This window comes from Oreochromis niloticus, linkage group LG18 (assembly GCF_001858045.2).
Source record: "Oreochromis niloticus isolate F11D_XX linkage group LG18, O_niloticus_UMD_NMBU, whole genome shotgun sequence".
NCBI classification, from domain to species: Eukaryota; Metazoa; Chordata; class Actinopteri; order Cichliformes; family Cichlidae; genus Oreochromis; species Oreochromis niloticus.
The window spans coordinates 25170763-25184502 of record NC_031982.2 but is presented as its reverse complement, the minus strand read 5'-3'; the positions used below and the strand labels follow the sequence as shown (position 1 = coordinate 25184502).

Below are 13740 nucleotides of genomic sequence, written 5' to 3'. Positions count from 1 at the left end.
TTATCAGGCTCAAATAATGCCAAGTAGCAGTGAAAAAGGTTAAATCTACATGTTTATCATACATGTTTGTATGTATTCATACTTTATTGTTTTTTGGTTTAAAAATGTCTTAAAATTGAGATTTAGTTTCAGAAAAATGACAACTTTCATTTACACACTGTACTGAGACTTAAAATATTTGGGCTATTTTTTCCTAACACAGAATACAAATACAAACATTTTGTTAACAAAGCACTTTTTATTTTACCTGTAACAGTTCATATGACAAAAATGTGTTCAATAACCGGTATATACCTCTCATGCTTAGTGCAAAAAGAACTTGATCCAGGTTTATGTTAGGGTTATCCTGCACTGAAACAAAGTTTCCATTTATACAAAAACATTTGCACACTCTCGGCTGGTGTAAAGTTACAGATCCCTGTTGTTGCTGCTGAGCAGTTTGGGGTAGGACGTGCCGATGGATTGCCCGTGCCGACAGACGACCAGCTCCAGTACGTACTCGTCCACTTTCACCACCACAGACGTCATCTTCTCAGTCGACATGAGGAAGATGATGGTGAAGAGAGCGACCTCAAACTCTGGACTGACACCAATGAAGGAGCTACCGACGGGCTTCACCAAGCCTTTCCAACTGAACTGCAGGTTCAGGACGTGGTCGTCCTCATCAGGCTTTAAAAACAGTAAATGCAATTCAGCGACATGTGCAGCTATTTACTTTTCAGTCAGTGCTTTTACAGTAACGAGCTACTGTATCAGTTTCTTACTGTGTCTTTGTTATCTCTTGCTTTGTAGCCTTTATAGTCCACATGGCCGTGCTTTTCCTGAAGGTAGAACTGCACCCAGTTGTGAAGACCCATGATCTCCCGTCCGTGTTTGGCTTCTCCCACAAACACATGTTCAAATCCACAGGAATCCTCACTGCAATGAAAATAAATCCAACCAGCACACCCAGAGATACTTAAGTTCAATCTCTGAGTGCCGTATGCCCTCATTCATACCAAGATGTCTTATCTACAATGTTAACATTGTGGGGCAGACAGAAGGATAACAGCACAGACGGCAGCAGAGCCTGTGACTCACTTTTAACCCTTGAGTAACCAAGCTTCATTAACGACTAATTTATGAATGACTCCATTATATTTTATACAGGAAAACCTTTCTAATGGCTCTGTGTGTGATTATCATACCTATGCTGTTTTATTGTAATTAAAAAGATAAGTTAAAAAAGCACAAACTGTAGGAAAAGATGGCATTCATTTAGATTGCTGTCACATCTTATAAAACAAATTGTCTTTGTTTCAATGCAACTAGAAAAATAACACATTTTAAATGTTAAATTAAATAGAGATTATAACCTCTGCACACTGTCTCAATACAATGAAACAATGTTTCCTGTCATTGATCCAGGTATGCAGAGCTTTCAAAATTAAAAATTCAAGTAAAAATGAAAGGGTGAATTATGTATTACAGTATGTTAACATCATTTTAACACTCAAATGTAGATAATCTAGTGACTCTAATCAAGATATTAGAATTAAGTTATCACACTCTGTTGTTCATCCTGTGCAACTATCAAAATGAGATGAAAACAAAATAAAGATGACAATAAAAACAAAGCCTATAATGTTAAATATCAGTCTTTTCATTGTGCTTGCTACTCTGGGGCCAATTTCTGGAAGCATTTTTTATTTATGACTAAAAGTTTCACAAAAACAGATGTAAGTATTTGGTTAACCTCAGGAAGATTTAAATACATGTACTTTATTGTTAGCCTTTTCAGACTCAAAGCAACTGTTAGTTAACACTGAAAAAACAAAAATAAACCCAAAACACATTCAGGGAACACTTTGTTTTATTCTTGAGTTATTCACTAATTCTTGAGTTGTAAATTCATCTGCTCGTTCTGCTCCAGACCTGGATCTCATTTAAATTTGCCTTTAACCATTCATTCAAACCGGTATGTGGTTCCCTTCCTTCTCTTTTAAACATTGCAGCAGCGCCCCCTGTTGTTACAGTTACTCACCCTCCGCTCCTGTCCCTGTGGTACAGGCGGAACCACATGTCATACAGCTGTCTCTTGAACTGCGCAGGGTCTGATGGTGACTTCCCCTTCTTGACCAGATACTGGTGAGCACACTAAGAGTAAAAACACAGTAACGCACTTTGAAATTTCAGACATCCGAGTAAAAAATGTGACCTATCAGTAGTATTGGAATAAACCATCGTTACATTAGAAAATTAATTCTTAGCCTTGAAAAACAACAACAACAACAAAAAAACGGATCCATGCCTGGAATGAAAATTCGAGCTGGCATTGATCAAAAGATCAAAAGTGCCTGGAAAATAAAAAGACCCCCCCCCCCAACGCAAACTTAAACACAACACTGAAGTTAAAGTAATGAGTCACAAGAAAACCTAATCTTACTACAATAAACTAATCTCTATTTGAACTCCTACACAATCAGGAGATGATAAACTAAACTTGACACACAGGTTCATCTTTGGCCCCAGAAGGTTCTTATCTATATCAGATATTCTAATGTCATTGTGTTGCCTGGCAACCACCGATGGGCAGACTAAAATGACTCATCGTTTATGTACCTATATAACATCTTATGAAATCATAGTATGGCGTCATTTTTGTTTCATTACACAACATCTGTTTTTTTTCATATACTCAGTGTTACATTACATCATTTTGGACATTAATTTATGAAGTCAAAATTCCTGTATTTAGAGACTGCATTTAAAGTCTACTCTTGGATACATAACTTTATAAATGGTATCAAAAAAGTGGCATTTCAATCCATGTGAATTAGTTAAGCCTACAAAAAAACAGTTCATGCATTTTTGTCAGCTGTATATTATTGACATGCACATAAGGCATGTAAACTACAATGAAAATTATAAATCTTTTTTTTTAAATAAATGTGTGTCAAGCGAACAAAATTTTGCAGTTATAGTTAACTGCAATTACACTACGTGTACAGTTTTCATTATACACTTAAAGTGTGCTAGCAGTGTCTGGCTGATGAGTGCAGAAGTTCATTTATTTTTAGATAACTGTTTGTTGATGTGGTCCCTTGACTGTAAATTCATTATTCTGTATATAAGCATAAAACGACTTCCATATTTGTCTGCTGTTTATTTGTTTTTAACATCTACCACACCTCTTTTTTACTTTTCTCTAACCGATCAGTAAACAACAGCTTAAATTATTTCTGAGATCACGCCCTCCTATGAATCTGCTGTACCTTCATGACATCCGTCTCCACGACGGCATCGATAAAGAGCTTGTTCTCTTTGAGCTCTTCTGAGGTGACCGTCTCTGACACGCCTGTGGACATCTCATAGTTGTCCAGCAAGCTGATGAAATCTGAACAAAAAGGCGTAACCTCGTTAAACTGTTTAATCGCTGTTGTTCCAAATAAACATAATAAAGAAAGCATTTATAGACCTGACTCATACTCACATTCATATGTCTTAATACTCTTGAGTTTTTCTTCATTGACATATATGAAGAGTGGAGCTTTGGCCTGGTCTCTGGCAAAGTTACTGCCCTGAGCCACATAACCTGCCTTCCCCTGAATATAAAAACACAAACATTCAGCAACACGTTAAAACTGAACAAACAACTATGAGGATTCATAAATGCTGTTGATGCACCTGGTGGCTTAATTGACATGTAAGCAGCTCATAAAAGCATCATCCAGTTTCAATGCTAAATACACTTAAGCAGCTGCTTGACGACGCCAACTTCACTGAACATACACACACCCACAACCACCTATAACTGAACACACACACAATGGACAAAAACAAACAAATGGCCGACTGTACCCTCATACACACAATAATAACATGGACTGAACCACCACTCACACCACTAGCACTTTATATACCCACTGTAGAAATTAGCCACATATCTCACTGATCTAAACTGCATGACTGTAAATGCTGTATAGACAATCGTTCTGTACAATACAATAATTATAGTTCTACAACTGTTTACAACTTGTATAGTTCACATTTCATATTTCTGTATAGTTTTCATATTTATATCCTGTTCATAGCCTGTACATAGCTTGTACACTCACTACAGCCTGTACTTATATAATAGACCCATTTTTATATTATTGCTAATATATATTTTGTAATATATCTATATTACTGCTAAAGCACTTTCTGGATGGATGCAAACTGCATTTTGTTGCCTTGTACTTGTGACATGTGCAATGACAATAAAGTTGAATTCTATTCTATTCTATTCTATTCTATTCTATTCAACTACTTGAAACACTGAAGGAAAAGAATTAAGATAAAATTTACGAGTGGGCTGTAAGGCAACAGTGCTAAACACCATGACTCATCCTTCATTTCTTGCTTTAGCTTTTTGTGGCACTAGCCATTAAATATGGGCCTAAAGTGAAGGTACAAACTAGAAAATCATCTCCCCACACCTGGCACTGTGTGACGGGGAAAATGTGCAACAAATCAGAAATGAGCCGGGCTTAACTTTTTACAGCACTGAGTGTGATGGAGCACTCAAACCAACCACTGCAAAGTTAATCTTACTGGTTATCTCCAAAAGTTTATTTCTGTTCATGTGGACGTAGCGTTTTCAGTGGGAGAAAGTGCTGAGACTGAAGAAGTCACTTGGATGAGTGACAAAACGTTTCTCCCACTGAAAACCCTACGTCCAGATGAACAGAAATAAACTTTTGGAGATTTACTTACCTGGATGATTGAGTATGCATCAAGACGTCTTACTAGTTATTATGTTATGACTAAGTGTTATGTGTTATGACTCCAGTAATCTGCACTGACAGCTAATTGATGGAATAGGAATCCTTGTGGGGGCATGATGGTTTGACCAGACTTAACAATGACAGCACATTTATCATTGTGTGAATTCTATTTGCCGTCTTTAGTGTTTTGTAACATAATTTCATTGGGGATTATTAAAGTATTCTGATTGTGATTCTAATTCTGATTTAGCTTTAAAATGTCTAAAATTAAATTTGCTTTGTCATAGAACTCCAAACATTCAGATTTATTTACTGCAAAACCTTTCAATCTGTTCAGTTTCATTATAAAACAAATTAAAAAACAAAACTTTTTTGTCAAATAACATTCAGAATTACTTGTCACTGAGCAACAACGCTCACAGAACGTCACCACTTTAAATGTTTGGATATACATTAAAACACCTACACTCCAGAACCCCATCAGGCTTCGAGGCCACACAAAGGTTTGCATTTATTGCATGCATCAGTGACTGCCTGCTTTGCATTGCAGAAAAGCTGCAATGGCCTTTTAGCACTGACCTGGAGGGAAATCCTGTAATCGGTCCCAGGTCTCAGGCGGTTTTTATCCAGGTGCCAGAGCTGGTTGAGTACCTTGGTGAGGTCCTGATCGGCCTTTTGACTGTTAAAAAAAATTAATTAATTTTAAAAAACACAGGCAGACAAACATGGTGAATTAAGTAGCAGGCCTAAAAACTGCAGTGTATGTGTGAACGGAAACATGGACATGGAACAGGAAGACATGCACAGGGTTGACGTGACAGAGAAGGACGCTAGGTACAGGCTGCGAGGCAGATGACCTGTTTTGCCGACCCTTAAAAGAAGAAGAAGACAACGAAGAAGACGAAGAAAAGAAGAAGAAAGAAATGACTAACCGGGGTGTAATGTTCACATGTTTTTGCTATTTCTTCTGTCCTCAAGTAGAGTTTTACAGATGAACACACTAAAATAACTTCTCTCAGCATATACTTGCTCCCACTATTCAGATTAAAAGAGAAGTGACTTCTCACGCTGTCTATGCACTGAGAGGAACTGGAGTGAATGGACAGTCTGTTTACTTTATTGTTTTTCATAGCTACCATGCAGTTTGGGATAGTCCTCCTTTCTCTTTTGAACTACTGGTGATGAAATCTGCCGTGACAATCTTGTTTTCCCTACTCATGTGACTAATTCTTTCTGCGAAAAGCAGTTAACAGGAAGTTAACTGCTCTTCTTAGAATGAATTAGTAAGGTATACAAAACGAAAACGGCGTTTCCAAAACAAACTTACTCCTGTGCCTCAGTCGAAAGCAGCTTGTACAACTGTTTCAGGATGTGTGTAGTTTTTTTTTTTATTCTCAGTTACTTAGGTTTAAAACATAAGATGTCTGTGATACAGTTAAGGACATATTCATCTAAATCATAAAAACAGTTTCTCACATAGCAACAGCAGTGCTTAACTGTGTAAATGACTCACATATCTATACAGCCGTGCACAATGATTCTCCATTAAAACCCAGTTTGTCCGACACAGGTGATCTAAATAATGTTTTAATTAAGTGAAGACTCTTGACTTCAACACAAGCAGCAGCCGAAGGCTTTGTGTTGTCTCCTATCACATGTTACGCTGTAAGTCTTCTCCTTTGTTAGACAGCACAATAGCGCCAGAGGAAAACTATAAAACCAGTGGGGAAAACTTCAGCTTCAGCTCTGAATAATGACCCCACCTCCATCATTAGGTTACAGCTACATGGATCAGTGAATGTGGGAGGGCTGTAATGTGAGACAAAAACATAACTTAAAGATGCCACTAAAACTATAACATCTCTGCTTTAGTTTTCTTCAAAAACATCAATAAATGCTAATGCACTTGCACTCAGGCGGACTAACAGCCACACCCTGCTGCCCTGTGAATGAATGTCTGACACGTTGAAAAACGTTGAGCGAGAAGCAGGTGACAGGATGGAGCACATACTGAGACAGAAGGTCCTCTGTGTTTAGCCTGAGTACAGGAAGGAGCGGCTACAGTTTTATTACAGCAGAGGAGGCTCTATGAAGTTCTCCATGTCCTGTTTGTTCTGTTGTATAATTCAACCCACTAATCATTCCCAGACCCCGCTGCAGGCTCCACTTATGCACACAACATCCACGCAACAGCTGCACAGAGCGTAGTTTGCACTGAGGAACACCGGACTTTATCGCGACAAAACTATCGAGGAGAACCATCAAAGGTGTGACGTTACAGTGTAGCTACATGTTTACATCAAACAGGTCTCCGTTAGACGGAAACAAACGCGTTAAAACGGCCGAAAAGCGGCTTAAAAGCGACAACACGCAAATTTAAATTTCTCTGAAAGTTGAGAAGACGCTTAAAAGCACAAGTCATCCTTCTGCGTGTGCGTTATTTTAATCTCAGACTCACCTTCTCGACATGATTTCGTGAGAGGAAAAACTCACTGAGACTTCTCACAACCTCTCCGAAAAACTGCCGAAGGGATGTGAACTCGGCCGTCAATCATGACGTCTCCAGGGGAGCCAGCCAATTACAAAACAGGAGAGTAAACGCTGCTCTCCACCCCTCCCCTCCCCTCGCTCGTCAGACGTGGGATTAATAAATTACAGTAATTTTGCTCTCTATCCTGATAAACTCATAACGCAAACTTTTCATTGTCTTAAAGTAAACTCGTTATCGATGTCAATCCAGCAGTTCTGTGTGAGAAAAGGTGTAATCCTCTGAAACAGGAAAAATAAGTAACATGCGGAGGTTTTAGGGTCATAACAATACTTTTTGCCTCACTTGGAATTCACACGCACTTGCAATCACTTTTAAAGGCATATGTTTTGACAATCAAATGCATTCAATTAATTGTTATAATCATCAACTACTATTATCAGTAAGTGTGAGCTCAAATATAAACGTAGAAGTTTCGGGAGTTTTATGATAATTTGGGCAATTAATTTGGAGGCAAAGGCATCTGTGAACCTTGCAGTCATTGAGTCGACCAAGAACCCCTCTGTATACCAAAATATTCTAGAGTCATATGTGAGGCATAGCTGCCTGACAGCTAAAACCTGGGTGAAATCGTGTCAATTAACAGCACGAGCAGCAGCATATCTACAAAAGAATGGCAGAAAAAGAAAAGAATTAAATGAAAAGACCCAGCCAAAGTCCAGATCTCATCCTGATTGAAATGGTGCTGTGCAAAAATGAATGCTGGGAAACCTCAATGAATTGAAGCAGCACTGTAAAGAAGAGTGGGGGCAAAATCCTGCCACGATCATGTGAGAAACTGATAAAGTTTTACAGAAAACAAGTACTTCAACTTATTGGTACTAAAGGTGGTTCAACAGGCTGCTTCTGCATTTTCTCTCAGTTTCTATTAAATAAATAACAACACTGTCTAATGTTTTATATGTTGCTGATCATCTGAGCTTGTACTGGTGGCAAGGAACAAGTGATTTTTGTATTATGTCCTGATACATAAAACCTTAAAACTGGAAGGGGCGTACTCTTTTCTTTTTTTTTTCTTTTTTTTTTCTTTTTACCATGACTCCATATAACATTATAGAAAATCAGGCAAAGATTAGTCTTAGTTTCTCCTGTGGTCCCTTGGAATAATTAAATTTCCCACCAGTCTTTTAGAGTGTCTCTGAATGTAAAAGATACAGGCTGCTCCAAAATCAACGTAAAAAAACATAACTGAACGATGTCGACTTTTATTTTGAAAAGTCCCCTCCCTGTTGGACATTTATTCCTCCCGCTGCCTCAGCAGAGCAGCAAACATTATCAAGGACAGCTCCCACCCTGGCTTCAACATGTTCAGCCTGCTTCCCTCAGGGAAGCGCTACAGGTGCATCAGCACAAAAACCCACAGACTCAAAAACAGTTTCTTCCCCAAAGCCATAACCACCCTGAACTCACACATGCACCGATAACACAGCCCCCCACTTCCCACTTCCTCTATGGACCACCACTATTTATACCAATTCTATGTGCAATAACTGTATATACATAACACCATTTATACCAATTCCATGTACAATAACTCAACTGTACATACATAACACTATTTATTACATATTACTTACGGCTTGTAAATTGTACATTTTATATATATATACACATCTTCTTCCATATGTTAATACTGTCCATATGTATATAGCGCTGCAGAACTGTACACCCCCCCCCCCCCCCCCCCCACAGCATGTTTACACTGAGTAGGAGATGCTCTGTATCTCATTGTACAACTGTATAGTGACAATAAAGGCATTCTATTCTATTCTATTCTATTCGACTTTTATTTTGAAAAAGCCTTAACGACAAATGGGAAGAAAGTGCTTTTGCGCAAGCGCAGTAACTCCACATGTTATTTTGGGACTGAACGTGTGTTTAGCTAAAAAGAGTTACCGTTATCGCGTGCGAGTATTCGCACCACGCTGTTTACTGTCCTTGCGTTTCTCGCGTTGGTGTTCTGTTAGTATTTTAGCAGCTGTTACACAAACTGCTCGAGGAAATCTGCTCAGAAAACCGGTAAATTTTAAGGAAGGCTAATTAGCTGGCTAGCTGAGCTCACTGTAGTCCAGCAGCATGGCAGCTGTGTTGGAGCTGGTCGCTGGCAGCTATGAACAGATCACCTTCGGTTATCAAGTAAAAACTGACGAAAAGGTAAGCTGGAGTCTCACAAAGCAACGACCCGTGTGTCACATAAAGGGTGTGATGTTAAGTGGTAATAATAACAAGCTCAAGTGTTTGTTGGTTGGATGATGAACATTATGATTTCCATTAAAAAATATATTAAGGCATAGAAAATTGTTTTTAATAGGTTTTCAATAACTAGTCACAAAAAAATCAAATAGAATACAACCTAATTAAAAAGGGCACTAAACTAGAGAAATGTTTACCGTTATAACTGTAGCTGCTCAAAAGGCTGCATTGATTTTGCAATCATATACTTTCTTTAAATAAAATCAGTAAAAAACGATGAAATTGTTTAGTTTTTTCCCCTCCTTTATACTTGTCATGATTTGTATCCAATACAGTATTTGTTTGATTTTGAAGCACATTCATTGGCCAGTATATGAAAGGAGTGTAATGTAAGAAGTTCCCTGACTCACTCCTTTTTCTCTAACAGTCTGTGGATTAAGTTATATGCAAATAAATTGTTTTGTTATAAAAAGTTTTCTCTAAAATTAATTGTCATGCAGGAGTGGACAGCCAAAGCAGAATTCACACATCACGCTCACACAGCTTCAGTATCCGCCGTGGCTGCCAGTGAGAGGTTCGTCGTGACGGGGAGCAAAGATGAGACCATCCAAGTGTACGACATGAAGAAAAGAATCGAGCACGGTGCTTTGCTGCATCATGATGGTGAGTTTGTAAAGTTGTAATTAGTCTGTTTGAGTTCTTCAGTTAAACATCAAAAACACCTAATATAGAAGTGACCTGTTGAATAATTCAAAGTACGTCGACTTGATATTTTGTGATTTTTAAACACACTCAAATTTGTCCGTCTTCATTCACAGAAAACATTTTATTTGTGATGGAAAGAAGTGGATATAAGTTGGTGTTTATGTAGAGCTTTTCTAGTGTTACTGACCACTCAGGCCACGTTCGGTGGCTAGATATGAGAAATGGATGTACGCATCCCTGACCTGTTTAGAATCGCCTCTTAAGCTGATGCATAAGTCTTTGGAGTGTGGGAGGAAGCCAGAGTACTGTTGGATTGTGCAGATTCCACACAGAACAGTCCTGGCCAAGCAGTAGATTCAAACCAGGAAACTTCTTACTGTAAAAAGCAGATTTGCTGTACCTGCGGTGCAAGAAGTTTGAAAACCAATCTTTAACAGAATAGTTGGTGTGTTTTTTCTTCTCCCTATGGGTGCAAATGTTTTCTTTAACATTTTTTAAGATATTTATATACAAATAAACCATCATTTTTTGATTTCAAACAAAAAAGCTGTTAAAACACTTTGTGGTAAAGAAAGTGTTTTAAATAGCACCTTTCTAATACAACTCGGGGTTTATTATCTCTACCACCTGAGCCACAGCCAGCTGGCATCTATAAAGTGCATCTGGATCTGGATTTTAATGTAAAAAAAAAAGTAATGTTTTGTTGGTCATATTAATTTTTTAATCCTTTAGATTTATTTCCTAAATATTTTTTTTTAATATTTTTTTTAATTGTCTTTTTGATGGACTGAAGAGTCGGGGGGGGGGTCTGTTTATTTCGAATTATTTTGTCAGCAATTTGAATTAACCTGGGGTTTAGAGTGTTTTTGTTTTTTTGTGGTGGAAACACACAGGTATGGAAAGCTTCCATACCTGTGTGTCAAAGCAGTAGTGTAGACATCTGCCTGGTTTCTGCTTGTGGTGCTGACTGACTTCCTGCACAGGCACCATCACTTGCCTCGAGTTTTATGGGACATCTCACTTACTGAGCGGAGGAGAGGACGGACTCCTGTGTGTGTGGAGCACGAAGAAGTGGGAGTGTCTGAAATCCATCAAAGCTCACAAGTAAGCGCACAGAAAGGTGGCACAGACACACGGAGAGGGTTACTTCTTTATGTTTGGTAGCATCGTCAGTGTTGCCTTGTACTGTGATGTCTTTCAGAGGTCATGTGACATCGCTGTCCGTCCATCCGTCTGGGAAGCTTGTGCTCTCAGTTGGGACCGATAAGACACTGAGGTAAATTTCACATCTCTCTTTAACGGTAGATGACTCCAACGATTTGTTGGAGAAACAATGACGGCTGTTGTGTCTTTGTATCCATGCAGAACGTGGAACCTCATTAATGGAAGATCAGCGTTCATCAAAAACATAAAACAGAGTAAGCTCTACTTTAACCTTTTGAGCAGTGAGGAAATAATTGTTGACACATGTAGGCCTCAAACCTGTGTTCTTTACACACGTGACAGATGCACACATTGTCAGGTGGTCACCAGACGGGGACAGATACGTGGTCGTGATGAACGACAAAGTGAACATCTACGAACTGGAGACGGCCACTGTGACGGGAACGGTCGCAAACCCCAAAAGGATCGCGTCTGTCAAGTTTTTAAACGTGAGCTCCCTGACCATGACATATTATCCAATTAGAATAGAGCATGGAAACGCAGAAAAGACGTTCCACACTCCACTCTTGTGGAAAAACAACCACCGCTTATCTTTCAGAACTCCATCCTGGCTGTTGCAGGAGACGATGAAACTGTGAGGTTGTGTGATGTGGAGAAAGCAAAATGGGTGTGTGAGTTCAAAGCTCACGAAACCAGGTGAATTCATTCATTCATTGTTTCCCCACCAATCATGCATAGATCATACCGTCAATATTCTGATACGCGTGATGATGGGAGAAGAAGTCAGCTTATCTTTGTGTCCGTTTGTGATTTCAGAGTGAAGACGGTCGACAGTGTGAATGTGGATGATTACTCTGTGGTGGTGACTGCTTCAAATGATGGTTTCATCAAAATGTGGAAAATTCATCTTAAAGAGGTAGGCTGTGTCTGATATTAGCTTTCTGGAGAACATGCATTTTGGGTTAATGTGGAAATGGACTTGTTATAGACTACAAGCCATTCAGAACCACAGACACATTCATACAGTGCCTTTATTCTGGGCTTTTGTGCACTTTTTACCTGTCATACTCACAAATTTGGGGTTAAGTATTTTGCACAAGGACACCAAAAAAACAGCAACTGTGTCCTCAGCATTTCTCTCCTGGAGCATTTTTTTTTTTTTAGTCAACTAAAAGATAGATGTGGATTTTTTCTATTTTTTTATTTTTTTTTAACATTAAAATTGCTGACAATATTAGTAATACAATAAGATAAAAAATATCTTGATGGGTTTCTTTTAACAAGAACAAACTCAAACTGAAGTGTGTTTAAAATAAAAATTATATATTTATGATTATCCTGCTGAGCTCCTGATCGTCTAAAACTTCTGCTGACCACCAGGAGCTGGAATCTCCCACTCTCCTTGGGGAAGTGAACACATCAGCCAGACTGACATGCCTTGCTGTGAGGAGAACTTCACCGATGCAGCAGCAGATCGCTGAGGAAGAAGCACCTCAAGCAACAACATCTGAAGGTGAGGTTATGGAAACACTTCAGCTTTATGATGATGATGATCGGTGAGGGGCGTCCTGAGTGCAGCACCTGAATGTGCGACCCACTCTTCGGGGCATCGAGTCACTACCTCACATCCTGTTCTGTCTTCTCCACTTAATATCACTTCCTTTGGGCGAGGGACTGTAAACCTGAGCTAACACCCTGCTCTGTGTTTATCCGCAGACCTACTTCCCGAACTTCTACGGACAAAGAGGGTCAGAATTGCCACGGAAGAAGTCGTCCTGGAAGAGGAGAGCAAGCCCAAGAAGAAGAAGAAAAAGAACAGTGGAAAATAGAATAAAATCTTTTATTGGCTATACACATGTGGATTTTTATTCTGACGACCTGCAGTGTTCTACGTCAAATGTGAACTCATCGCTGATGAAAGAAAAGCAGAACAAGATAGATGATATAATATTTCATAACATTCAAAACACTGGCAGTTCTTGTAGAATCAAACTGAAAGTTACACGTTGAACAAAAGGAAAGCGGACTATAATAAGACCCATGTCCACAAGTTTCTCCAGGCTGCAGACAGACAACTACTCTGTATAAAAGTAGACTTCATAGCACAAACACTGTGGCAAATGCAAAAAAAGTGCCTCGAGTCTGAAGCTACCAATGATAAAATGTACCAGAGCAAATTTAACAAAGATTTATTATTTTTCTCCACAGTACCTTTCTTAAAACAGCTTAGGCTGGACATCTGCCAGCATCTTGGTATGTTGTACAAATTTTTGTTATAGGTGACATAAAGCACAACTGCTGAGTGTATTTTAAAAAAAAAAATAAATACATTTTCTGTCCTCGTTAGTCATCTCTTTTCCTCCTGTAGGGGAGTCAGGGGCA

General features: G+C 38.8%; 2 protein-coding genes across 2 annotated transcripts; one reads left to right on the top strand and one right to left on the bottom strand.

Annotated features, from left to right (window-relative positions):
- Positions 1 to 218: 218 nt before the first annotated feature.
- Positions 219 to 7334, bottom strand: si:dkey-222f8.3 (Poly(U)-specific endoribonuclease-C-like). The gene is made up of 7 exons (XM_005476675.4): positions 7207 to 7334; positions 5328 to 5427; positions 3473 to 3584; positions 3255 to 3376; positions 2024 to 2136; positions 765 to 918; positions 219 to 669 (listed from the first exon to the last, which is right to left on the bottom strand). Exons 1-7 carry the CDS (start codon positions 7215 to 7217, stop codon positions 409 to 411), a joined length of 873 nt encoding a protein of 290 aa, XP_005476732.1. The 5' UTR covers positions 7218 to 7334; the 3' UTR covers positions 219 to 408.
- A 1783-nt stretch (positions 7335 to 9117) lies between these two features.
- Positions 9118 to 13283, top strand: pak1ip1 (PAK1 interacting protein 1). Its single transcript, XM_005476670.3, has 10 exons — positions 9118 to 9450; positions 9990 to 10152; positions 11178 to 11298; positions 11396 to 11470; positions 11560 to 11612; positions 11701 to 11846; positions 11957 to 12054; positions 12175 to 12274; positions 12739 to 12871; positions 13075 to 13283. The coding sequence occupies exons 1-10, from the start codon at positions 9373 to 9375 to the stop codon at positions 13185 to 13187; spliced, it is 1080 nt and encodes a 359-aa protein (XP_005476727.1). The 5' UTR covers positions 9118 to 9372; the 3' UTR covers positions 13188 to 13283.
- Positions 13284 to 13740: the final 457 nt, after the last annotated feature.